This window comes from Acromyrmex echinatior, chromosome 1 (genome assembly GCF_024713525.1).
Source record: "Acromyrmex echinatior isolate Ae372 chromosome 1, ASM2471352v2, whole genome shotgun sequence".
Classification (NCBI taxonomy): Eukaryota; Metazoa; Arthropoda; class Insecta; order Hymenoptera; family Formicidae; genus Acromyrmex; species Acromyrmex echinatior.
In genome coordinates this window covers 12,827,449-12,855,418 of record NC_141852.1, presented here as the reverse complement: position 1 = coordinate 12,855,418, position 27,970 = coordinate 12,827,449, and the positions used below count along the sequence as shown (strand labels likewise).

At 28.9% G+C, this 27,970-nt stretch overlaps 3 protein-coding genes across 6 annotated transcripts in view; 1 reads left to right on the top strand and 2 right to left on the bottom strand.

The window, feature by feature from the left end:
- The window catches only part of LOC105146875 (TWiK family of potassium channels protein 18), a 35,786-nt gene extending 29,451 nt beyond the window's left edge, over positions 1–6,335 (bottom strand). The window contains exons 1-2 of one of the 2 annotated variants that reach the window (XM_087414214.1): positions 5,429–6,335; positions 5,010–5,178 (exon numbers count right to left, since the gene is read on the bottom strand). In XM_087414214.1, coding sequence (XP_087270340.1) covers positions 5,010–5,178; positions 5,429–5,737 — 478 coding nt within the window. In that variant the 5' untranslated portion in view covers positions 5,738–6,335. The remainder of the gene's footprint in view (positions 1–5,009; positions 5,179–5,428) is intronic. The other variant, XM_011057483.2, reaches the window with a different exon arrangement.
- A 1,000-nt stretch (positions 6,336–7,335) lies between these two features.
- galene (potassium two pore domain channel subfamily K member galene) lies at positions 7,336–27,925 on the bottom strand. 3 transcript variants are annotated; one of them, XM_087414179.1, is made up of 12 exons: positions 26,220–27,925; positions 24,120–24,328; positions 22,883–23,002; positions 22,553–22,679; positions 12,789–12,915; positions 12,531–12,632; positions 12,085–12,207; positions 11,722–11,861; positions 11,131–11,277; positions 10,586–10,828; positions 9,909–10,190; positions 7,336–9,605 (listed from the first exon to the last, which is right to left on the bottom strand). In XM_087414179.1, exons 2-12 carry the CDS (start codon positions 24,312–24,314, stop codon positions 9,340–9,342), a joined length of 1,872 nt encoding a protein of 623 aa, XP_087270305.1. In that variant the 5' UTR covers positions 24,315–24,328; positions 26,220–27,925; the 3' UTR covers positions 7,336–9,339. The 3 variants fall into 3 exon arrangements, with proteins under 3 accessions (XP_087270305.1, XP_011055958.2, XP_087270315.1); XM_011057656.2 differs by lacking the exons at positions 12,531–12,632; positions 26,220–27,925 and having other exon boundaries at positions 24,120–24,464; XM_087414189.1 differs by lacking the exons at positions 24,120–24,328; positions 26,220–27,925 and having other exon boundaries at positions 22,553–22,718; positions 22,883–22,962.
- On the top strand, positions 18,654–21,888 carry LOC105146874 (uncharacterized). Its single transcript, XM_011057480.2, has 5 exons — positions 18,654–19,089; positions 19,493–19,669; positions 20,342–20,483; positions 20,564–20,653; positions 20,855–21,888. Exons 1-5 carry the CDS (start codon positions 18,878–18,880, stop codon positions 21,128–21,130), a joined length of 897 nt encoding a protein of 298 aa, XP_011055782.1. The 5' UTR covers positions 18,654–18,877; the 3' UTR covers positions 21,131–21,888.
- Positions 27,926–27,970: the final 45 nt, after the last annotated feature.

Here is a 27,970-nt window from a genome sequence, read left to right as displayed (position 1 = left end):
TTTTTGTACTTTTTAAGAACAAATTATTTTGAGAATAATTATTTTATATAAAATATTTTGTGCCTTATTTTTGACAAAGTTCTTGTTAACTTTGAACGATGCGATATTGTGAATATGATCCGTTTAAACTTTTGTCGTCGTAGAATACCATTGGTATTCGCACAATTTACATCAAAGTTTGAAATTAACAAATAACTTTTAACAAAATTATAGATAAATTTTAGTCTTTAAGAAAAAATGAAAAATTATTTTTAAAATATGTGTTTACTGTAGCAGTTTTCATCATGTTTATGTTCTCTCGTTTAAATTTCTGTTTACATGTGACATAAATATATGCTAATTGTATAGATTGTAGAATAAAAAATCACTAAGAGGCTTCTTCAGCTTTGACAGAAGATATCTTGGCAACAAACCAATTATGCTCGAAGATAGGCTACGACTTTCGCTTCATGTTTTCTAAATTCGAGGATGAAGTGTATACAAGTCAATCGATTACTGATTTGACGGCATTGATTGGGCTTTATACAAATATTTGAAAAGCTTTTAATAGCGTTATTTTTGAACGTAAAATATATAAAGTGACGGTGTTTCCATATGTGTGCGTGCGCGCGCGTGCGTGCGTGCGTGTGTGTGTGTGTGTGTGTGTGTGTGTGTGTGTGCGTGTGTGTGTGTGTGTGTGTGTGTGCATTTCTATATTGCAAATATAATAGGTACATAATTTGCGATTTTAATCGAGTTTCGAGAACGGCAAGTTTAATAAATTGATATTCTTTTGTAACAGGAAATTTGTTTATTATAACATTTGAATATACTTAGTAAAATCTTGAGTATGTAGTAGCGATGTAATACGTATTTTTTTCAAAAAACTTCTTTATAATTCGTCATAATTCGCAAAATAAAAGAAATTAACACAATAAAAGATAAATGCAATTAATGAAAATGCGCAGATATTTAAGCATATTTGATTTTTTACTCGAATACATCTCGAGTCATTGTGATTAATGTATATTATCTAAAAAAAGAATATATATATATATATATATATATATATATATATATATAAGTAAAATGAAAAATTATTAAAATTATTATTATTACTTTTGAATTTAATTTATTATATTCCTTTGTATTGTAATACCTTGTGTATCCCTGATAAAAATTTTTCTCAGAATTTTTCATGTAATTTTTCTATACAATTAAATTATATAGAATTTCTATATAATTTTATAACTTTCTTATATTTTTTATACGAATTGGAACATTTCTCAGAAAATCTATATCTTTTCTCAGAATTTTTCATATATGTTAATTATGAAATATCATAAAATTTCTAAGATTTTTTGCAAGTATAATTTCTGATGAAATGTTATAAAATTAAAAAAATTTTTTAATATTCTTTTTAAATTATGGGATGAGAAATTTCAGAAATATTTCAGAATATTTCAAAATTCACTTGTGTGAAAAATTCTGAGAAAAGATATAAACTTTCCGAATATTTCTGAATATTTCTGAAAAATGTTCCAATTTGTATAAAAATTATGAGAAAAATTTTCACCAGGGAGTATGTATAAAAATAATTGTGTATATATGTATATCTGTGTGAAAAAATAGCGGAATATCTTTTTTGCAAAATGCACTTTGCATGATGTCGTCGAATATTGTGTGCATTCAGGAAATTAATTACTAACCTAGCCTATTAGACACTAAAGAAATTAATTAATAGTGAAATGGAATGTCGATCGTTGATGGTGACCATCAGCGATGTTCTTGCGATGAACGAACAAATAAATGAACGAATGAGCAAGTTTCGTCGATCCTGGGGGATCGAACGATCAGCGCACGTTAATTAATTTCCGGCCTAACGAAGTCCTCGTCAGTCCGCAAATTCGTCGTCGCGGAACACGTCGTAGACGTACGACAGGTAATTTTCGGTAGCGATTCGATTCTACGAAGGACATCGGATACGAAGGAAATACAGGAAATTCGGTTGAGCAATATAATCCAATTTCAAAACTTTCATCGAGCGCTGTTCCCACTATTTTTCATTGATTTTATCAATGTCGGTTAACTATGCTGAAGGCTAATAATAATAATAATATTTGAGATAATTAATAAAAAAAAGCCGTGATTTATAGCGATTAGCATTTTAAAAGTCAAATGATTATGAAAAACTCGAGATAAATAGATTTTAAATACTTTAAGTTTTATTAACTTGTATTAATATGTATATACATATATCTAACGTTATTTTACTGTTAAGTCAGCGTCTTAAAATAGACGGATATTGGACAGCAAGATACACAATGTGTCAAAATGAAAAGGATACTAATTTAATTAATTATTTATTTATTTATTAAATGATGCAATATCATAAACTGAATTGCGCGAGTTTAGGATTAATTGACTAATGTATACAATTCATTGATGGTTATCATTTCACGAAGAGCATACCTTATCAATATCGAATTTCATAATTAATTTTATGTTAATTCAAAGTGACCGACTTTGTATTGTGCCAATTGACAAAAATAACCTAATGTCAAAGACTGAAAATAATTATCATCGTGGGCGCATGCACGAATGAAATTTACGTTCCAGTATTCATACGCAACCTTCCAAAATAGTTCCAAACACAGATATTAATATATTATAATGATCAATATAATAATGTCAATTGTGGTGAATTCTATTAAAGTTATGTAAATTATATGATTAGTGGATATTATAATTTAATATTTATTATTCCAGCTATCAAAAATTGTAAAATAATACAATAGTATTTGTGTTAATTTCATATATTAAGATAACATTAATCGAAATTTTTATATTAAATAAATACTAATGGATATTCTACTATTGACACTAACTATTCACTGAAAAAAATATTGAAATAGATTTATATTAGAGGAAACAAATTTTAGAATATCAAAGATATACACATCCGTGACCGTGAATACTTTCATGTATTTCTAATTTATGCGATAGCCTCATGAATCGCGTAATTCCTTTCGTGTAATTTCGCCGAGTAATCATGATTTATACTCTTCTCACACACACATTCTCGCACATAGTATACCGATACGGTGTAGCACGCACAACGCTGAGAACAAAGCCGCCATCACGTTAAAGTCATTAATATCACTTTATCCTTTCATTGCCGTGGCGCCGGAAAATGATAAATCCTACGTCTCAGGATATTATTCGTGGCCTGGATAGTAGTAACTATCCAACATTTTACATTGATTTTTCTGCCTGATGCTATAACTCGATCTCTTTTGATACATTAGATCGCGATAGACTAAGAATAAAGTAATTTTCGTACGCACTCATCAACAATAAGAAACTTTCAATTTCTTTTATTTTTGATATGTAATTAAATCATGATTGATCTGATTAATCGATGAAAAAATTAGCTTTTTGTAAAAAATTAAGATTAATAAAATTTCGCTAAGTTAATTTATTATATTTTTTCAAATTATACATATATTAGTTTATATAGATTGATCTTTAAATTGTTTCTTTCAATAAATATTGTATTTATTTAAATAAAAAATTTTATGTAAAGATTTTTCTTAGGAATTTCTAGATAGATAAATGTTTAATGTATAAATAAAATATAAAAATAATATTGAGAAAATGTGTGCATGTATAGGAAGAAAGCATTATGAGATTGACATTTAGTCTTAGATCTTTAAATTGTTTCTTTCAATAAAAATAATAAGAAAATGATTAAAGTTGAGCAAATAGCAAACATTTACGCCATACTGCCAAATATAAATAAATCAATCAATTTATTCTACAATTGATATAGAATGAGTGTGCATTTTCTTTCTTATCAAACAAAGGAAGAGCTTTATAAATTTCAATTTTAATTATTTGCATTCTAAATATTTTAAAAATAATTTGAATATAAAGTATGACATATATAATAATATGAAAACAGAAAAAATTAATAGGTATTGTCTAACAATAAGAATTTTATGAATATTTTATTATTGCGCTCTTTCTCTCTCGATTTTAATATCCTTTTCTTGATATTTCAGACAAGACCAAGATTTATGTATATATTATATTTTTCAACTCGAAATCGGTCTGTTTTTACAATTTAAATTCACTTCTTTTATTTTTGGACATACACGTAGCTTATTTGGAAAATGTGTTACTCGCTAGAATTTTTGAATCAAATTTTTCTTATCATGTTATAAAATTGATGTTCTCAACATCCATTATATGCGTCAGATAGATTATGTATGCATACAATTAAAAAAATTATTTATTTTTTGTTTTTATAATGAAGTGGACATCAAATTTATTCTACATATTTTAGCATAATGATTTCAAATAAACTGTATATTAATATTTGGTCATAGCTTGCTAATTTTATAAAATATTACAAAGTTGTCAATCTCTTGCACAACTTTATTGTTAAATACAAAATCTGAAGACTTTATCTCAAAACATTTTCATAGTTAGCATAAAAGCTTTTAATGAGATTAATCAGTCACGACGAGAGAAATGGGCATTAGCTAGGCATTAGCAGGGCAAATAAGCGTGCCATACTTAGTATGGCAAAATATCCAGCAGCGAAACTGTCTACATTTTTCAAAAATTATTCTGACATTTACCCTTTCATTTTTCATGCCACGTTTAATTCTTAAAGACAAACGCGCGCGAATATACCGAAATTCTATACATTTAATTAACTCTTTAATTTTATATTTTTAAATTAAAATAAATTAAGAAATGTAAGTAAAATTATAATTAAAATTAAAGCGGATATATTGTTAAAAATAAAATGTTAATTTTAACTTAAAGACGTATAGTGGACTTTCTGAAACATTAGTTAAAATTAACATTTTTGTACAAAAAAAAATGTTAATTTTAACATTTTTGCGTGTCTCAGAAAGTCCACTATACGTCTTTAAATTAAAATTAATATTTCACTTTTAACAATGTAAAATTACAAGTAAATCGTAAACAATTTGATTGTATATAAGAGCGAGACTCACCGATGGTCGTTATTACGGTAAGGGAATACAGAAAAGCACCGGCAAAAGTCCACTTAGTTTCCTTCATACCATTGTATCCATTTTTTATAGCTGACACTATCGTCGTTTGGTAATTCTCGAGAATGTTTCTTACCTTCTCCTTCCAGAGTTTTTCCGAAAACACATTTTCCTATAAGCAATATATGGACAGTGTCAAAATGTCAAAACAAATAAATATCGACAATATTAATAATGTCATTCGTTTGTTCTCTCGATATTTTAGTTAAAGAGTGATCTAAATATGTGTAAAAATAGATGATTAATAAAACTTGTAAAAGATAAAATACGTATATTTCTACGTATCTGTTCTTGCCGATATCATGCGATTTCACTACTGCGAGAAATTATAGCGCGTAGCTCGATTCACGTAAATTCTTCACCTTAGAAGTAAGCTCCCAAAGAAAGTCGGCCGTCGAATTTCTTAACTCGATGACGTCGCTGGCGACATTCAAGTTGGTTTTACCCTCGATGTAGATGAATAGGAAGGCGCCCGCTATAGTGTAGCCCACTACTAGACACACGATGCCGACGTTACTGAAGAGGAATGCTATCAGCGTCCTGATCCAGTCGGCGATCCGCTCACCCCATGGCTTCCGCTTGCGTTTCCGCCGTCTTCCGCTCCGGCTGCGATAACTTCCGCGTTGCCAACTCCTACTGACTGACGAACGGGGCGTCCTATCCGTTTCCATCGACGATTACGACTTCTCAATGTCACCTCGATCGCATCACTTCCGGCCGATTCGCGAACATCACGCTTCCGGATCGCCGAACTCTCACTGAGTTCTCGCCGTTGCTCTCCGTTGTTTATGATATCACTACGTATAGGTATCCTCTCGTGGACGACTAACCACGCGGAACGGTCACTTCGAACCTTTGATTCCCTATTTCTTAATAATTCATTGATGATGATTATAAAATGCCTATCGCAAGAAACCGCCAAGTCACCACAAGAATTCACATTATTGCTCGAAAACCGCAGTCAAGTAATTGGCTTCGTTCCATTTCGTTTCCATTAACATCATCTTACGATCGAAGGCCAGAGAAATCTCGCTCATTAATTTAAAGTTTAAGTGAACGCGCGCGTTATATGAGATTTTTTTCTTAAGTTAATTTAGTTGATACAAAGGTTTCTAATATGTAATAATTACGATCGTGATAGTTTGTTTTTTCAACTTTCAATTTCTCAATTTTTCACAAAAATATATGTATATCAATTAATGAGCTGATGTTATTTGAATTGGATTTTTTTCAAAATTGATACTCTAAAACTGTATATATTTAATTATTATGATCGATTATCGCGATAACTTTACTAGCAAATAAAGCTAATAGGCGAGACATATATATATATATATATATATATATATATATATATATATATAAATGTGTGTCTATAATGGTTTGATATAGAAAAATGTAGCATACAGAACTACAAGAAGATCGCGAACTCTTGTATGCGAGCACTGACCGAGGCTAATGGAAAATTACGCTCGGCAAATTTAATAGGAAATGTCCGATCTTCGAATCTCTTTTACCTCCGCGAGTTGATTCTCGGAATCTGCTATCGACTCCGTCGTGGTCCACGGGGAATAAAAAATCACGACGTCTTTGCAATTGCAGTAGAGATGAGCCACTTGGCTGCTTAACAAAATCTATTGTAAAATTGTTTACGATTCCATGAAAAATGATCGACATTTCCTTGAAGTCGTCGACATAGAATATAATCTCTTTAATTAAATTGTTTCAATTTTCGTAGACAATTTTCGCAAACTGAGAATAAATCAACGAAACGAGATTGTTCAAGACTCTATGTTTTGACACACAATTAATATGAAATATTTTTCTATTATGATTCTATAAACTTGACAAAATATTTTATTTTAACGTGAAATATCTTATTTTATTGAATCAAACTCTATCCCGAATTATGAAGATGGCTTATTATAGATAGAATGTTAATGATAAAATATTTTAAAGAATTAACATCAATCAATTTGTAAAAATTAATATGCAATATTGGAATCTATTTCTTATTTTACTATTGTCTTAATATTAGAGCGGTGAAACATTTCTGAATATTTATTTTCAAAAGCTTTTATATTTAATCAAATCTTGGAATCAACATTTACCTCATATTTTTCGTGCATTATATCAATTGTGATGAGATTCATGCGTTTAATTCTCGTTGCGAAAACTATGTACACATATACGCACATACTAACATATTAACTAAATAGACGATTATAAGATGCCGCCATCACGCGTAAGAAAGATCATTAATTTACAATTTTCGTTTTTTTTTTTATAAATCATTTTTCTGAGAATTTTATTGATATTATCGCGATTAATTTAAAAATATTTGTGATTCTTTGTGAAAACCTTGCACCTCGATTCCTCAAAATAATACAGTACGTGCACTATTAATTATTTCGACTTCGGCATTCCCCTCCCCCGACTCTCGTTACATCATTATTACGCGCGTACACGTACACGTTGAAACGAGCAATTAATTTTCGAGCGATGACATCCCATTGTGCACTACGCTTTTGCGAAAAGATCCATGTTTGGCGATAATCGAGATAGAATCTGAGCTGTAATTGCCGGTACACAAACATACAGAGAACAACCCATCTCGACCAAGTTTCTTCATAAACTGATTTCTCCGTAGCACCCCGCGTCACGACATGCATTATCCCAAAATAGCGCGTCGCCGAAAATAACTGAGTTCAAGTCGCCTGGGTCTGGTTGTACAGCCGGTCGAATTGTTAGACTTATCGGACACCCGGTACAGACGAACCTGTTTCGATGATCCAGTTGTGCACAAAATGTTGAGATGTTAACATTTAAAAAAGTACCAACAAAATATTAACAAAAATATATTTAGAAAAAGTTTTTTTTCTCGTCAATTTTTAATATCTCTGCTTCTAAATTTAAATGATCAATTAACAATATATCCTTTGATCAATTATTCACTGATGTATATATTTAGGCAAAAATATTTAATTTTTTTTATAGAGAATAATTTTATGACGCTAAGGAAATGCGAAAGAGATAGAAGGAGACAGAAAGAGAAAGAGAGAGAGAGAGAGAGAGAGAGAGAGAGAGAGAGAGAGAGAGAGAGAGAGAAAGAGAGAGAGAGAGGGACACGTCATTTTAACCGGCTTTAAAATTTATGAAATGCAGATTTCGCCGGTGGCAGGATTGTTCATTCGTAATGGACGCGAACGAAAGTTCTTAGCGACTATTATTTCTTCTTTGAGTGGACTTTATCGCGCGATTATCGAGTCGTTGAAACCGGAGCCGTTAACTGGATACCGTCGCCACCGCCATCGCCGTCGTCGAGACGATTAACGTCCTCGCGATTTAAACGACGAAATGCAACTGCGAGCATAGTAGCGAAAATGTAAGAGAACGTATATGTATGGATCGCAAAGAGGATGAAAGGGATTTGCATAGCAAGCGTGAATTTTGCATGCGACAAGTGCGTCCGGAAAAATATTGTAAGAACAATTTTCTGTGCGCGGAAGGTAGTAAGCCGCACGAAAATATCGTACCCGTTGGAAGATAATCGTATTCTCGCGTCGCGTGCATTCGAAGAAAATTTAAGAGATTGCTGGAACGTAGGACTATTTTATGGAAATGTACAGTCTCAGATTTTTAGCTGTTCCACAGCTTCCTGAGCAAGTTAAACGAATGAGTTAAATGAAATGAAATGTTGCGCTTGCTGTCTTTGTGTCGCATTATTTTTGCAAAAGAAAATTTAAAAAGTACGTAAAAGTAAATTGTTATAAATAATGTACATTAATTAAATAAACATCTTAATAATTTTTACCAAATTTACAATTAGATTACTTTATTAATATATAACAAAAGATAATAATAATAAACTTCTCAGTATCGCTACTTCTAATATTGTGTAAATAATGAAACATGAAAGGTTTCTAAATTAAAAGATCTTTGAAAGTCCTAAGGAATTAAAAAATTTTAGTAATAATAATATCTAGATGTATAGTATTTTAATAATTGGAATATTTATAAATTGAAAAAGATAACTGAAATAATAAATTCTGTTTTTAAATTAATTTAATTGCATACGTTTGTGTTTATTCTTGACTTACATGAAAAGAGCTAGATTACTCGATTGAAAACTATCGATCCACGAGAAATCAAATCTGTGTCGAAATTGACACATATCGATCTAGATGAAACACCCTAAATCTTGTACTATGTATATGAAGATGGATGACTCGCGTTCCAGATCTTGTCGAATAGTAAGCTGAAAACCACGAAATCAGAGCTTGGGCTCGTTTTCATAGACCTCATCTTCGTACTCGGCGTCGTATTCGTCGTAGTCCTCGGCTTCTTCCTCCTCTTTCTCCTCATCGTCGCTCTCTTTGATGATACCCAACCTCTTCGCGACGCTCTTCACGTTGTTGATGACTTCCTCTTGCACCAGATTAAAGCTCATTGCCAGCAAGGCAATTCCAAATAGCAGGTAGAGAGAACAAAGGGCGATGCCCTTCTGCGCGTCCAACGCCGGCACATAGTCGCCAAAACCTTAAAATAGAAAAGATAGGAAATTGTGCCAGTTTCATGTCATAGCGTTCAAAATAAATGTAAGATTAATTAATAGATAGAGATAAAAATAGAAGTAGAGCCTCTAAGACCTTCAGAAGACATACAGATATTATATGTCTATGGTATGTTTTCTGTGGAATGTTACGAATAAATATACATTTATTTTAATAAGATTGCTATATCACTAGTTTCAATGGCATGAACTTTAGAAAATAATAATTAGTGACATCATATCTTTTCGTAAACAGCGAAAAAGGAATTATTAATTATTAGGAAACAAACCGATGGTGGTCAACGTGATGAAACAGAAGTAAGCCGACTCAAGGAACGGCCAACCTTCCCACCGGTTGAAGAGATAAGCGCCGCCAAGTATATAACTGACGACCAGAAAGACACACAGCCAAATAGGCACGGGCTTGGTCGGTTGTCTTTCCTGATCATCCGTACCAGAATAGTAATCGTAGTCAAAATCAATATCATCGGCATAAACCTGTCGATGAACAGCAAATCCCATTGGTGACATAATTCTAGGCGACGGCAGCGGTCCCCGTTTATAAGAACGCGCTAGAAAAAGATATTTAACCAATTTGACAATTAGAAAATACACGCACACATTATTGATTAACTTATTATTTCAGTTGTTAATCGGAATATTTGCAAGTACAATGTAACAATTTTGAATAATTTGGATATGCTCGATAATTAGAAATATATTCAATATAAGTTAAATTAGATATATAAATATAAATTGCAAACATTTTATGCTTTACGAATATCATCATTTTTATTCTAAAAATTTGATTCTCTCATTTAGATATCAATATTCATTTACATAAGTCGTTTTAGATATAATCAGTCGCTTCTCAAAATTTCCATCAAAATAAATAATCGAAAACAATCGATTATTTTCAATTAATCTGATTGAAATTTAATCTATGTTTATATCGCCATTCACTTACCAACAGAATAATTGCTCCTAGTGCGTCTACTTTTGCTAGACTGCGATCTTTTCATATATTCCATTTCCAAATAGATCGAAGCTGGTCGGTGTCCTGAAAATGAACTCGCTCTATTCGTCGTCGTAGCTCCTTCTACAGAAAGACATCTTCTCGGCAAAGATCTGCGGCTAAACGAAGTTCGTTTTTCAACGCCATCCAACTCTTCAACCATTTCTGTGCTTTGCGGTTTCTCTGAGTTCTCGACTGTAATAGCGTCGGTTTTATTTAATTTCTTCAAATGTTTCAAAGTATAGTGTCTTTCATCATCTTAAATAAATACTTATTTGAATCCTGAACTAATAAATAGTTGTGTTATCATATATGAAATAGCACGAATAGTATATCATACGGAATAATCATATGCAATATATCTAACAATAAATATCTAATAATATGTCAGTATTTTTTTATGTAGAAAAAAAGATTATTCATTTTCGTTTTTCAATTACAATTCCTAGAATTATAATTGATATATAATTAATAATATTAATGATATTAACGCTCACCTTTATTTTGAGGTAACTGCCACCTCGATGTTTCATCTTCCAAATCATCCAATGCATATCTGTTGCACAAAACCGGTGAGCGATCCGCTTCATTCGGATTCATCAGCAATTTTCTGTCCAGTGACTGTGTCGTTATTTTGGGACTGGCTGTACGCGGCAATGCAAATAACGCAAACCAACCGATTTGTTTAATTAATCAATGAGTCGATACCGAGTGTAATGTGGCGCAATCCATGCGCTTGAATTAATTAATTAATTAATATCTAACGGCAGCATTTTGTATCTTGTTCGTGTAATTCTGTGTGATTTCATATGTGACACCGACATGTCGTTTATAACTCTTTTATTATGTAAATAACAAACAAAGTAAACAGCAGAGATAGAGAGATTAAATTTAACATAAAATTTAATTATTCGCCATTTATCTGTTTCTGTATTTTGATTGTCTGTGTATGACAACAAAATAATATCTTTTTTTATAAAATTAGTTTGGGATACAACTGCTTACGTATATTATTTTTATCTGTCAACTTTATAATCAATTTAAAATTAACATGAAATAAACAATTGATAAAATCGATTAAAAAATACCTCTTACGCTTCTCGGAGTCGCCATTGGAATATCCGAATAACGTGGCACAGTTGCGGCCTTAATTTCCATTGGATGATTTGTAGAAGGTGTATAACCGATTGGTTTTGATTCACTTCCTTCCAATCGTCGAGACATATACCTACAGTTTGTTTAGTCTTATACATTAATTCTTTATTCCTATAACTTTTTAATTAAATCTAAATATATTTGTGTAATATATTTTATGGTTACATTAATTAGATAGCAAGTAATCAGAAAAACTATATTTATGATATAGTTTTATTTGAAAGATATAGATTTTTATGATATAGACTTTTATTTGAAAGATAAGGTCACTAATTGAATTGATTAAATGATCTTACCTGCAATCAGTATCAGAGTACGAAGACTTTGTCATACTTTCGGAGAGCCCTAAGGCCGAGTCAGCTGATCGTTGACTCACTCTGATGGATCGACGAAAAGGACCTCTACTTGATCCATACCGCCTTGTAAAGAATAATAATTTTTCATGTTATTAAATAATAGTTTATAAATTTTTATTTACACTGGACACAGATTATTTATGTAGAATTTATGTAGAAGTCAATAATTTTATTTCAATTTTTAAATAAAAATCCATAAATGTTTAGGAACCTTCTTCTTGTGCAACATATTAATACATTATTGATTTGTGATTTTTATTTTATACATATTACATACTGTATTTTTATGAAATTTAGATTTTCACTTTTTTTAATTTTTCTTCTTTCTATTACATTTTTGTATAACAAAATATTTAAAAAAATTTGTATATTATATATAAAATTACCCTGATTGACGAACAGAATACGACCTAACCAGATTGTTACGTCCTCGTCGTTTTTTTGGTGGTTTCGTGCACACGTAACAGCACACTTTCCAATATAGAAATCTAAAAATATTATAAATCCGAAGAAAAAAACAATTTTTAGCGCTAATGAAAACTAGTAGATAAATATTTTATATTTGTTATGTGAAACTTTGCTAAGATTTTTGATTTTATTAATATGGAACTTATATTTATATATGATTAAACATTATCTGTTACCTAAAACTCGACGCCATCACGTCTCCGATATTTGATAGGCAGAGCAACATAAGTGGGATGCCGAGAATGGCGTAAAAAATAGTCACTACTTTTCCATTTTTCGTTTTTGGTGCAATGTGACCGTATCCTGAAACAAGAAATAGAAAAATAGAATGCATAAGAGAAAAAATTTTTATACAAGATTGCAAATTTATTCGATAAAGTATTTTACGCGAGAAGCAAACATAAATATAAAATACTATTCAGTTTATTGCACTACGAGTCAAGAATCATTTTGCTAAATGAGTTTGATCGATAATAACTGTATCTTTAGAGCCAAGTTTAATAATTGATTTAAAAACTTCAAATTAAAAAAACAAATTGAAGGTCATAAGTCTTTAACTGTACTCGCCTCAGCCTTGAATCTTTTCTTCTAGACTCGCCAACAGTCTCATAATTTCGTTAACAAGTCTGGGTCAAGGTCGCCGAGATTCTTTATGATATAATGAAACTCGTCTATTATATAAGATCAACAGTCATGCGATAGCGGGATCTGCCTTCACGGTTATAATTCCCAAGTGTTTTTTTTTTAAATTATTAGAAATAGTTCACATTTCTTTATTATTAAATTAAAAATAATAAAAATATTTATACGTAATTCTTCACATTTTTTATTTGAATAATAATATAAAAATGTAAAAAATTTCTGATAAATAATATTGAGAAAGTATATTATAGAAGTTCTGTAGGAAAAGAATATAAAATATAATTTTATAATAAGATGGTAATATTAAAGTGTCGGAAAATATTATAGAAAAATATTGAAAATTAGAAAAAATAAATATTCTATTTAAAATATTTTCTATTTAAAATATTTTTTTCTATTTAAAATATGAGTCTTTTGTATACAAAAATAATAATATGATGAAGTTTATGACACTAAATTATCCAAAGCAGGTCAATATTACCTATTTTTTCATTGAATTCAAATCTTTTGAATAATTTTGATTGTGCAAATTTTAAAACTGTTATTTAAATATTGCAATAAGGTAAATATATTTAAATATCTTTTTATGTATAATAACTATGAATAAACTTTTATGTATAATTCTTTTTTTTATAATTCACGAAGTATTCCCGTAATACAAACGAGAATTAGTGAAACATAAAAAAAAAATAAAATTTTTTTTATTTACAAAAAAGTACTCTATACTTAGTACACACAATGAGTCATTTGTGACCCAGAGATGAACTTCCGAGTTATTCTAATCAAAGGATACGCACAAATTGAGACCGGTAACGTACAAAAACTTGTTCTCTAAATACCAAACTTTTTTTTAGAAAGAAGAAAAACCGGTATTTGGCCAGGTGCTTTTAATATTTCAAAGAAAAGAAATCATGTATACTAAGGATTAAATATTTTTTAATAAGAACAGAATTAATTTATTTTATATTTAAACAAAAGTATCTAAAAAAGCCAGCCATTTTTAATATAAAACAAGATAAACTCTATTTTGTATTATTATGTTAGTTCCTCATTGGCGGAAATTGTTTATTACAAAAAACCAATAATCCAAATGCATCTATATCAAGACTTTTTCCACTTTATCGAAAGAACGGATTTATTCGCACTCGTGAAAACAAGATGACCCATAATTTTACCCCAATGAAGCCATTTATTACGATGATCCCAAGGCGAAATGTGCGACAAAGGCAATTTAGACCCCCTCTTGAGCGGAATTGATTTTATGATTTTATCCAATAAAAAATTTTGTGACAAAGAGTATTTTTATGATATTTAATTATATTGAAATCAATATTAAAGTAATAATATCTATATCTCTCTTTATTCGATTTTGTTTTAATTATAAAAAGTGGAATTTGATAAATTTTTTTCTATATTGAAATATCAGAAAAGAAGAATCTCCCTTATATACAGTATAAGGTGCAGCATATAGTACTGTGCATTATGCAATCGTACATACAACCAGGATGGAAAATATCTGTTAGGTAAAAACTCCGTTTTCTCAGTGAATATATGAATTCTTTAAGAATCCTAAGATGTCAAAAAAACTTTGCGATCTATGCGCATTGCGAGATCTTGCTTTTATTCATCTTTTTTTTTTTAATTCTTGAACGATATAACATTCTTATTCCAAGAGGAGAAAATAATCAAGGAAAAAGAAAGAGAAAGAGAGAGAAAGAGGGGGGTAATAGCGCAGGAAAATGAGAAAATAGGTCGTATAATCGATGGCAGGAAATTATTCAAAAAAGAAAAAATATATAAAGGGAGGAAGTTGCCAGGCACGTCGCGAAAGTCTGTCGAAGAAATGAATTTTTGTCGAGGAATTAATTCGCTCAATCGTGGTAAGTGCAACATTCATCTACTAAAAATTTCGATAAATCTTCATTTCTCCTCAATGAGTCACATCTAATTTCGCTGAAGTTAATTTTTACGCAGTTACAAACCGGAAACATTTTCCGACATCACGAGAGAATACATTGACATTTCCTTTGAATATATGATATCAATTTTTTTTTAAATAAACGTATTATGGATATTGTTGAATTAAGTAAAGATAATTGTTAAAATTAATACTTTTTTATAATGCAAAATTTTTTATTATATAAAATTAAGAATATGGCAATTACCTTAATGCAAAGCTATTTATTTTGAAAATATAAATCAAAGGATTTTTATTGGAAGTTTTATAAAGCCATTTAATATCAAAGATTAAAAATTTCCATTATCAGATAATATAAACATATATCTGATACGAAGAAACCATCGTTAAAATATTATTCGATATTAAGATATTTTTTAAATATATATAATATGTAAAAGTAATAAAAAATAATTTATATTATTTTTTTTAAGTAGTATATTATAATAACTTTTTATTGAAATAAAAATGATGAGAAAATAATACTATTACATAAAATAGACACATACTTTATATTTAAAAAATAATATTGCATACATATCTATATGCACATATAATTAAGTTAGTTGTTTCAATTTTCTGTAACTATAATAATTTTTCATAATAGGATTTACAAACAGGGCAAAAGTCGCGATGAATGGTCAAAACATGCACATTTTATATTCTATTTATGATATAGCAAGAAATTATTTAAAAAGGATTACATGTTAGGAAATTAATTAAAAAGACGAAAGAACATTTTTTCCGATGACGAAATGAATTCGACGAAATAAATACGACAAGTTTTTCTCGAAATGCTGAAGATATTTTGTCAGACTACGACGCGAAAGGGGTTGTAAAGTTTAATTTGATCTTGCATTTTGAAGACATTTACTTATTGTTAAACTTTGGAAACTTATTGAAAAACTTTAGTAGAAAAGAAGACCTATGTTTGGTAAAAAAAATTGTAGTATAATCTCATCAGAGAGTTTTCCCAATAAGAATTTAATAATAATATCTTTTAAAAATATCTAATGATGTTATGTAATTATTTTTTTGTCATTATATTGTATATTCTCCTTTCTCTTTGTTTGCTTATATATAAATCTATAAATAATTTTTATTATTATAGATTATTTACTATTAATCTTTTCAATTCTTCCTTTATTTATGAAAATTTATTTAATCCATAAAAAATATGTAAAAAGTTTATAACTAGAATTTTAAATCAAATATTTGAAATATATGTTAATTGGATATCTGCGCATGTAACATATGTCATAATATATAATAACATTTTTTTAAACGAGCTAAAATATCGAGCGTCGTTCTTTAATACTTAATCTAATGCACTCGTTCGGAAAGAGGTCACTTAATTTGAATTAAATTTCCAAAGTAACTTCCAAAGTTTGACCAATTTGAATTCAATTTTTCTTCTTAAAGCATCCGCGAACAGTTATAGTTTACACATTCGGATTTTGCATAAAAAATGTTTGTTAATATATTCGTAATCGCTTTGCTCCGGAATATAAAATTCCACTGTTTAAATTCTCGCATTTAATCTCATAAAAGAATGTCGTTCCAGAATGAATTTCAAAGCAGCCACGAAATAAAAGCATTTTGCATTTGTTTTGACACGCTTGCTCTTTCTTTAGAAATGCAAACGATGCACATTTACATTCAAAATAGTTCGTTAACCGACAGAAAATCATATTTTCAAAAGAGTTTATAAGAGAAAATTTTCTACTGTTCTTATATGTTTTATTTATAAAATGAACTAGAGAGACCCTATATCAGAGTCTGCTCACAAGCAATTTTATCAAAATCCTACAAGAGAGAAAGGTATATCTGTTATTTCTTCCTGTGTATATATATATATATATATATATATATATATATAATCTCACTCTACTTATACTATCTCACAATAACCTTAATTAAAATTATAAAGTAAAATAGTATAAATTAAAATGAAATAATATATATATATATATATATATATATATATATATAGGAAGAAATTATACGATATCTTTCTCTCTCGTAGGATTTTAACAAAATTGCTTGTGACTAGACTCTGATGGCCAGAATCTTTAAAATGAATAAATTCCATGTAATCTGAGATAAATTAAGTTGTTAAAATATAGAAATCGATCTCTAATATTTTATTAACAAAAATATATTATACATATACATATATATATAATATATATATATATATATATATATACATATATACATATATATGTATATATATTAGGTGTTGGAATTAATTCGTAGCGTTTTTTAATGAAAGAATGTTATTTATTTCACATGAGCATTAAAAAATACATTAATGAAAGTACTTCCCATCACTTGTAAAACGCTACGAATTAATTCCAACACCTAATATATATATAATATATTAATGAAATATATAGTAAAATAAAATAGAATTTTTATGTCGATTACAAAATAGTACAATTTCAAGATAAATTAGCAATGAAATAAAAATATAATTTTATAGGTACTCGTGATTTGTAGTTTTAATTTGACATATATATGATTTATAGGCGGATTTATAGGCAAATTTAATTTAATAAAGGATATATTTTTCAAAAGTGAAGGCTGAAAATCTTTAATGGTAGTAATTTTACTGTCGAGCAAGACAAAGATGCGGGAATTAACGTTACGCCATGTGTCTCGACTTTACTTTAAGAAGGAGGTCAAAGAGTGCGTACATACTACGCGGCCAACCAAGTGGCTTCTCTTCTCCGAAGTCGAAGAACTGGGTTTTCCCAGTTCGAAGGACGCTTGAAGAAACGGAATCGACCTCAAAAATTGACTGGGTCTACCAACGTTACATCGTATAATAAGTTACGCTTGTAAGTCAGCTGGTGAGTTTATTGTAATTTCGCGATTGAGTTTTATGCGGCGAATTTAATTTACATTCTGGATTAAATTTTATTAAAGTCATTCATGCTGATATTTTACTTACAATGAAATTAAGAAACTATATAAAGATTCGAATTGTTCATTATTATTTTACAAAAAAATTAAAATTTTTAAAAATATTTTTTTCACATTAAGATTTCATGCTAGAGCAATACTTCTACTGAATGTGGAAAAAATTAAGCAAGTGTTCCTAGCAGAAGATCGAAATAAAAATATTTATTTTAAAGAAAAAATACAATTTTCTTTTATAACGTACACATCTTGCGCATTGAAAAAATCATGATTGTAAGATGTCAAATAAAAAATAGTTAACAAAAATATCTTATCGTAAAATATTACATAAGATATATTAAAAGCTAAGTACTTGGAAAAGTTATTTGCTAGTTTAGAAGATTAATCATAGAAAATTTTTACAAATTGGCATTATACAAATCTAAAATATTAATTATTAAATATTAGTAACGTTTATGAAGAAATGCATAATTTAAATTTCAATTATCTGTATTTATAAACTCATAATATTTTGAATTCGTATTTTTACTAAGAATTACTCAAAATAATAACTTAAAAAACATGATATTGCGTGAAATAATCGAATTTTTGGGATAATTTACTTAAAAACAAAGAAATACAGTCCATTGATCGCAGATAATTATCAACCGAAAAGACCTCGAAATGTAGCGATGCGTTCACCATCTCACAATGCATATATAAAGACGTGATTCACTTTCACTCTCGTTTAGTCGACTTCGAATGTTATGCGTGCCCAAACGTCTTTCTTTTTCGGCAATATTAACTGAGATGTATTGCATTAAATGTCTTGATTCTGCTATTTGGCAGATAATAAAAATGCGTGTTTCTCTTTTGATCTTTTTCGCCGTGATCGTTACAGCAACCGCTGAGAATGATAAATCTTGGACTTGGAATGATGATAAATCAAAAATCAACCGAAACATCGATGCCAGGTGTGTGTCAATGATTTGTTACATAACAATGTTTAATTACATGTTTATGTGTAATTATACTTTATTCAAATTTTTTACTAAATTTTATTTATCTATTATTTTATTGAATATTCCTGTCATATTAATTAAATTATATATTAATTAAATTATACACTTCATCAACAAACGCGATAACATCTCGTGCCAAATATATTTTTCGTTAGCACATTCTTTTGTGAAGAAGATGCTACAGCATCCTATCCTTTATAGGAAGAAGAATTGCATAATTATACATTAATAGTACTTTTAAATAAAAAAAAGTATAATATTTATGTCGGTTTTAAATCAGACAATCAGCTTTAGGGAAATCTATATGTACTTGTAGCACACTTAGGTAATAACTTCTCGCTGATGCAACTTTTAGGTATCAGACATACGAGCCTTCTGAATATTTAGATGGTTTCAACAACGGCCTTCAGTTAGGATTTAGACCTCAGAATACTGGCCCTTACGGTCCCAATGGCAGACCGCTCATACCAGCATATCAAGGCAACAATGGCGTTCTCGTGGGTCCCGGTGGACCAACGGGAATAATCGGCAGGTATTTCATTCATTCTGTTTACAGCAACCCTTCTATTAAATATTATTTCTATGTTTATACGTTTATTTATATATTTACACGCAATAATTAATTAATTGGATTAATTGACTTTCCAAAATTGCCAAGACTATTCACAATTCGGTGAATTCGGCATGATATATGTAATCTTATTAGAGTCCCTTTAAATCACATTTTTCAAGCAGATTTATTAATCTTGGAAAATTGAGGTTTTCCGTCGACTTCCCAACGTATTTTCCTAGCTCACTCTATATTAAATTTCCAATGATCCGATTAAAATATATAGCATCACTACTCCACGGAGACCGCTTAATTTAGATATTCCCATTCGTATATTTAATTGCATAGGAGGCACAGTTCAGCCATAATAATATTTTATAAGAAATAGCATATAATAATGTTTTATAAGAAATAGCATATATTTGAGTTACTAACTGATAAATAACATATATATTTTTCATAAATTGCAGATTTATATTTAGATTTATATTTATCTATAAAATTCCATTATTGAATTATTTCTCAAATTGTCGTTAATTATGCAACAAACTATGCCAAAATCTTGCTAATTAAAATTTTATTTTGCATAAAGTAAATGTTGTATTAAATATCTGTTTTAAATGTAAAAAAAATGTAGGGACATTGTTATTTCAGACCTCCTCGTTTTGAATCGAATGGACCCGACGGTATTTTGGATTCAGTACCACCATGGATCAGAGATGATCCTCGTTATCGTGAGTTCGATACTTGTAAATGCAGATACAGTTTTAATTGTCCATCACCCGGATTGAAATTCGTGAGTCCAATTGAAAGTTTGTTACACGAAAATTTACAATTCCGAAAAATTTTACAAAATTTGCCTAATGATGATTTTAGGGCCATTGCGCAAATGAGAAGAAGTACTGTTGTTTCAACAGCAAAAGATTCCCAGGATTGTCTGAAGGGCATCATTACCCATATTATCCTGTAACAAAAAGAATTTAAATCTATTCATGCGTTTCCAAATTATTTAACGTGCTCATATACTTGAAATTATATTTTCTGAAATATTATTTCAGGAAAGTTAAAAATATTAATTAATTTTCAAGTTTTATCATATTTACGTAATTCGTAAGTTTCTATGATTTTCTATGATTTTCATATTGACCTTAAAGTAATAATTTCTAGGGCGCACCGTACAAGTACAGACCGAATGGTTTCGAACCATCAAATTATTACGGTAATCGAAGACCGTACGGTAATGGCGGCTACCAACATCCGTCTTTCGATTATTATTCAGGACCCTACAACGATGGTTATGGTCGTCGCAATGAGTTCGAGTCGTTACGGCCATACGGCTACGATCCAGAATCTGACGATTATGTCATCTACGGGAGGTCATTGGGCAAGAATCAAACGCAGACGAATGAGAAACCAAAGACGTTCGAAGATACTAGAAAATAATAATCAGTAAATTCTCGAAACATCTGTTATATCGATATTTCTTTATATTTAATGATAATGCCAAAGATATGACAGAGATATGGAGAAAAATATATTTATATTGGGTTGGGGAAAAAGTTTCTTCGTATTTTTTAATTCAAAATTGTATATACAATATCTTCGTCAAAAATAAATGAAATTTCAATTTAAAAAGAGAGTTTTAAAGCTTGAAATCTTTACTTTCGAAAGATTACTATATTTTTTCAGTTTCTGTGAATTTGATAATTTTTACATCAAAAAAACTGCGAGCTGAAAAAGATGAAAATTTTTCTTTTCACTTTGAGGATCTCTCACGTGTCCAAAAAAAATTTACAAAAATTTTCGACTACCTATTGTGAAAGCTCGAAGCTTTTCCTACAAAATCATTTTTTAAAAATGTTCCTATGATTTTTTGTTACTGAGTTATTCGCGAATTAAGTAAAGGAGCATTCTAACTTTGATTGCTCGTAACTCCGATAAAAATCATCTCACCGCAATTTAAAAAACAGATTCTTAAAGCTAAAACTTTGCTCTAACGAATAATATAATTGTAACGAAAATTTTGCAACAAATGAAAAACTTTTGCGAAAAATTTTTTTTAAATACGAAGAAACTTTTTCCCCGACCTAATATCTATGTATTGTGTATCAATATATAGATGTACATGTACTAATATATTTTCCAATTCATTGAGCAATTGTATAACACAATACTAAATGGAATTAAAATATTAATACAAATTTTTTGCGATAATTGATTTAAGTTAATGCGTTGCTAGTGTAAATTATGAATTTCTTATATTGTAAATTTTAGTAATGCTTCGTTTCCGAATTTAAATATGCATTCTTCCTTTATAGACTATATTAAATTGACAAGAATAATTCTGAGCAAAAAAAAATAATAAACTTCTCCGCTTTTCTTAAGAAGTAAAAAAATAAGTACTCTGAATTATTATTATTGTTTAATATATTATATATATATATATATATATATATATATATTTATATATATATTTGACGTAATAAAAAATTAAATTTTCGAATAATACATAGCAAATATCTCAATTAAGAAATAAACTCTTAGAAGATAACCTATTTAACTTTTATTACACGGAGAAAATTTTCTTTTAAAATTTCAATAAAATATGATATAATACAATATTTTAAAGAATTTTACCATGCACTTTACCAAAATTGATCAAACTCATTTTATACCTTATTGTACAATAGTTTTATTAATGAATGAGAGAGATTTATATTAAAATTTTTCGAAATACAATGTTGTCCTATGACTGTCACATTTTCAGGGTAAATTCTAAGAAAAAATTCTTTCCGTGTATATAGTATCTCATATAATTTTATTAATATCAACAATTTTGAGAATACTTTACAGACATCAACTTACCAATTGTTGTGATGACGATAATGGAATAGAAAAGAGCACCGGAAAATGTCCATTGCAATTTATCCTCCTTTTCGTTGCCATTCCATCCTTCCTTCTCCATTTTTTCCAAAAGGCATTTCTCAAATTCCTGCATTGTGCATTATTCGTGCAATCAACAAATAATCTTCTGTCGAATCGAATCAAGTTTAATAGAAAAAGATAATATTTTGTATTTACGTGTTATTTTTTTAATAACTTTTCAAGCCATCATAGAAGCGATTCTTAACTTCGGCTTTTGTTTTATACAAGTAAAAATGATCTAAAATTATGAGAAAAAACACAAACACGTACCTCCAGCTTGTTCAATGCCTGCTCTGTCCAATTTTCGCGAATCAACACGTCGAAATCCTTCGTAATTTCCCATAGTTTTTCCGAAACGTTTTCTCGTATACTCTTGATACTCATCTTCACCTGCGAAGAGAGCGCAGGTGAAGAACGCTTAATCAGCGCGGACGTCGCGACGCTTGACACTAGTCAATAATTCATTGACACGAGCGTGGAATATTTGACGTGGGAGAAATTATTTGTTCCCTGTATCCTTTTTTCTTTTAGTGTCGAATCAATTTCTGTCCCAGTAAACTTCGATCCAATAAAATTACGTGATAGAGATATTATTTAATGTTCTAACTAAATTATTAATCCAGATGTTAGTAAAATTAACAAGAATGCATACAACATTCATGACTATTTACTTTCATATTTATTTTTATAACTATTTAATGAAAAAGTGTTAAATAAAAGAATAAAAAGGAAATATTTGGCAACAGTAGAAAATAAGTACTATAAATTTAACATAATCACTATTATAATTACTATTAAAAACTAATTACGAATACAATTAGATTTATTCTGTTCTGAGATAATTGAAATAAATTGAAATTATTTCAATTTATAAGAATTAATTTATAAATAATAATGATAGAGTTAAGACTATATATATTCAATTTACATAAATTTAATTTATTTTAATATGTTATCAATTATATAAGTAACTTATAAATATAGAAAGCATAATAAAGAAAAATTTATTAAACAAAAATTTATTAAACGACAAAAATTGAAATATATATAAAATTAATCTTTCCCTTTTATAATTAAAAAGATCTGAACTTAATAATTGATCAAGTTGTTTATACATAAACGTTATGTATATGTACATATTTCGAGATTACTTTAAATGTAATAATGTAAAATGTGTAATTGAAAGAAAATTGAGATTCTTAACCCTCCAACGCTCACGTTGTTATACTGTTTTATCATGAGTGCAGTACACTGTGTATGACTATCCACAACTACAACTTCGATTGCTTATAACTTTCATAAAAATAAACATTATAACACATTTTTTTAATCAAAATGCCAAGCATTAAGAAATACAACAATATTGAGCAAATGTTATTATAAAAAAATTTATAAGCGATAAAGTTAGCATAGAAGTTTTAAAAAATACAATTTTTCGAAAAAAAAGCCACCGAGAATGGCATTAAAGAGTTAATTAATAATATTTACTAATAGTCTCGCAATTTACCTCCTTCTCATGTTTCGCCTCCAGTGACTCGAAAGCGTATGCGCCGATTAGACAATAAGCAACCACCAAAGAGATTAACGTCACGTGAGAGAAGATGCATCTGCTGAATTTCCATAGCAGCCGGAGGAATCTGATGCACCTCGATGGTTTCTCCACTTCCACCACGTCGAACACTTCCGTTCGCGCGCGCGGCATTTTCTACTTGCCTCCTTTAGATCGCAGGTATCCTCTTATTAGATTTTCCATTTATATAGCGAGCGCGAAACCGCGCTTTACCTTCATCACTTAGCTTTAATTGCTAATAATTAAATTTTCTCTCTGATTCCAAGTAATAAATTGATTTTATATATATATATATATACAAATATAATTATGGAATTATTTCTATTCGATATTCATTTAAAAATAAACAGGTTTGACATAAATTTGGATAGATTGATTTAAATATAAAAGGAAATAATTATTGCAAATTTAAATGCAAGAAAATAGAATTTATAAATATATGAAAGAGAGAAAAAGAGAGAGAGCACGTAACTAATATTGCGTCGATTTTCGATTCTGTGATAAACGGGAAAGGGAAAGTCTATAAAATCAAAAAGCTTTTTAAATAACTTTTCTAACTTTTGCTTTTCCCTATACGTCACGAATATATAAATATCAAATGACCATCAATAAATAACTATGTGCATAAGAATTACAATATCGGATTATATCACAAATGATTAAATGCAAAATATTTCTCTCACATATCTATATTTTTAAGAATATATATATATGCAGTAAATAGCGAAACTTTATTAGCATTTTTTTTAATTCATGTGTTTTATGTTTTACGAGATGTAGGGATTAAAAGCATTGAAAAAAGTCGGCGTTCCCGGTCCATTTTTATTTATTTTTTTTTGTATGTGCAATCACTATTGTAAACATAGTAAATTTATTCGTATTGAACATACAGTCTTGGGGTAAATAAATTACATAAGTTTCAAGAAAATCAATAAAAGAATCCTTATTCTTGTACGTATTTGCTACTTCTAGATTAAAATTAGAAACTTCCATTAACTTTACACGAAAAAACTATTATTAAAACAAATAGTAAGGTACTATATAAAAATAATATAATAATAATTAAATAATAATAATAAGTTATATTGTATTAGCATCATTTTCTAAAAAAATATAATTACATTATTTTATATAAATATACATAATGTGTGTATAAATATATATATAATGTATGTAATGGTATATATTATTGTATGTAATTGGAAATTCTTTTCTGATGTACGTATGTTATGTAACATTAATGAGAAATTATTTTCATTTTTTTTTTAATCAAGCGTTTTTTTACAAATAAATTGTTGTTATTGCTATAAATACAATTTTATCGTTATAAATCAGAGCTAATTTTGGACGAGATTTATTCATCAATTGATCAATCGCATTGTGCCAATGTAATTTTGTTTTGTAAAAGTTGCATTTGTGCATAATACGATTGATCAATCGATGAATTAAAAAACTCACTCATTATTGATTATGTAATCTGTTTTTTAATCTCGAAATTGATTTATACTCTTTCTCGCTTTATGTTCGAAGTTGATTTCTTAGAGCAGGGAATTAGAATTTTTTTTTTAATACTAAAATTATTATATTTACAAGTGATTACAAATACAAAAAAAATAATAAGAACGGAAATAATGAGAACATTGACTTAAAATAATTTCAGGCTTAACGATTGTCAATGAAAATGAAAATTTTTAATTAATTGAATGTAGATAATTGAATTTTAAATTAAAGCTTGTGTGTTATACATATATGTATTTTAATTTATTTTGTATCAATATATTTTATATCAATTTTATCGTCCATTATAAAATTATTCGCATTAAAATAAATTAACGCGATTTAATATTTATATCGCTAAAGCTCTTGATTATTTTAATCATTTGATAAATTATTATCAATGCTTGTTAAAGAAATTAATATTAATTTATAAATTAACTATGAAATATAAGAGTAATGAAATAATCAACATAAATTAAAAATTCAAGAAAGATATCACTAGATATATTCTAGTGTAATTATAAAATATGTCAAACATACACAATGGTTACTTAAAATATTTAAAGTTACATCAGAGGGCTGCTGACAACTGTAATTAATCGTAACCATACAGCCGAAAGATAAAACTATTTCGATCGTTTTTCGAATCTTTGGATAATTCTTCAAGACTTCGAATAATCTCTCTTTCAACACAGGATAAACTCCACGTTCACCCGTAAATACCCGAGCACAATTTTCATCATAAGGACACGCGTGTGATTCTCGCACATTCTTGACACGAAACTAAAGCAGAAACATAGAGCGTAGTTGAGTTACATCCGCGAAGCGGTTGTTCCAAATTTATCTCGGCGTTGAAATTTTGTTCGGAAAGTTACGGAGAAGGGAGTAACACGTACGCGGGATCCATCTATGATCGGAGACTCTCACGTTTAACAGGACATGACACAGAAGTTCAGAGAATCGCAAAAAAATTAAAAAGTTACATTATAACTTATAAATTGCATTATAATAAATTCATTAAATCTAACTTATGGACATAAAACATGAATTTCTTTGTCGATAGACATGTATTAACTACAGTACAATATAAAATTATTGTGAATTTCGATAAATAATGCGACAACGCGTGATCACGCGATAAACGCCGAGGCGAATATGTGTCCGGCATCGGTAATTATCGCAGCGGCGTGTATTAATTTGACCATACGGGGGTTGCATGAATAAACATGAGGCTGCCGATCATGTAAATCCGCCAGTGGCGACGGGGAAGAGCATAGAGAAATATCGCACTATTCTCCACGAAATCAACGATTAGGAAAGGCTTTATTTTTAGTGATGGCTATTTGCAGACAAAAATGGGATCGAGATGAGCGCAACATGCAAAAGATTAGTGCGATAATATTTCATAGTTTTGTCAAAAACATTTTCACAAAGTTAGCAAAACTCGAATTAATAGCTGAAAAATCAAATACAAGCGCGAGAATCTTTGTCTGAAAATCGATTATGTAATTCTTTTTTAAAAATGTAGAAAACAATGTAATTTTTCACATATATTTAATAGAATTTCATGATTACAATTTTAGTAAATATATGTGAAAAATTTCATTGCTTTCTATATTTTTAAAAGAGAAAGTATAAACTCTATATGCAATATACAAATTTTGCATTAAATTAAATTTTCTGTTGGTAGGCAAATAATGAGATCGATTGACAAACCGTATACCCTCGGAAGGATATTCATCGGTTATTTACAGATACCTTATTTATCGATGTACATATAATAAATTTTATTGGAAGAAATTATATGGAACCCTATGCTGCAGTATTGTCAGTCGGCAAAGTTATTTCAATTACTGCGCGGATTATATTTGTTTTGAAACCAATGCTGTATACGAATCAGAATTTAAAAATGATGAATTTTATGTTTTATGAGCATATACCATATATATACAGGGTGTTTGGAAAATAATGATAAATCTTTGGCATAGAGGCAGAATGGACTAAACTGAGAAGAAAAGTTCTCTACTATTTTGCAATTTTCACAATAGTTAAAAAAATATTAATTGCTAAAGATTGACAAAAATCGGTCTTCAATAATTTTTTACTCAAATACTATCAATTTTATAGAAAAACTACAAAAGACGAAAATTGTTTATTTTCTTCTCATAGAACTCTTAGAATTTTTTCAAAATTTTTTATTAACATTTTAGTATTACATTTTCTCATTTTTACCAACATGAGAAAATACAGTATTAAAAAATTCTTAGAGCTCTGTGAGAAGAAATAAACAA

Coding starts and splice junctions, on each gene's coding strand:
- LOC105146874 (XM_011057480.2), top strand. CDS start 18,878: ATGTTATGCGTGCCCAAACGTCTTTCTTTTTCGGCAATATTAACTGAG. Junction 19,670..20,341: donor CCAACGGGAATAATCGGCAG/GTATTTCATTCA, acceptor TTGTTATTTCAG/ACCTCCTCGTTTTGAATCGA. Junction 20,484..20,563: donor CATCACCCGGATTGAAATTC/GTGAGTCCAATT, acceptor TGATGATTTTAG/GGCCATTGCGCAAATGAGAA.
- galene (XM_087414179.1), bottom strand. CDS start 24,314: ATGCCGCGCGCGCGAACGGAAGTGTTCGACGTGGTGGAAGTGGAGAAA. Junction 12,633..12,788: donor GTGATGGCGTCGAGTTTTAG/GTAACAGATAAT, acceptor TAATATTTTTAG/ATTTCTATATTGGAAAGTGT. Junction 10,829..11,130: donor GCAGTTACCTCAAAATAAAG/GTGAGCGTTAAT, acceptor ACGCTATTACAG/TCGAGAACTCAGAGAAACCG.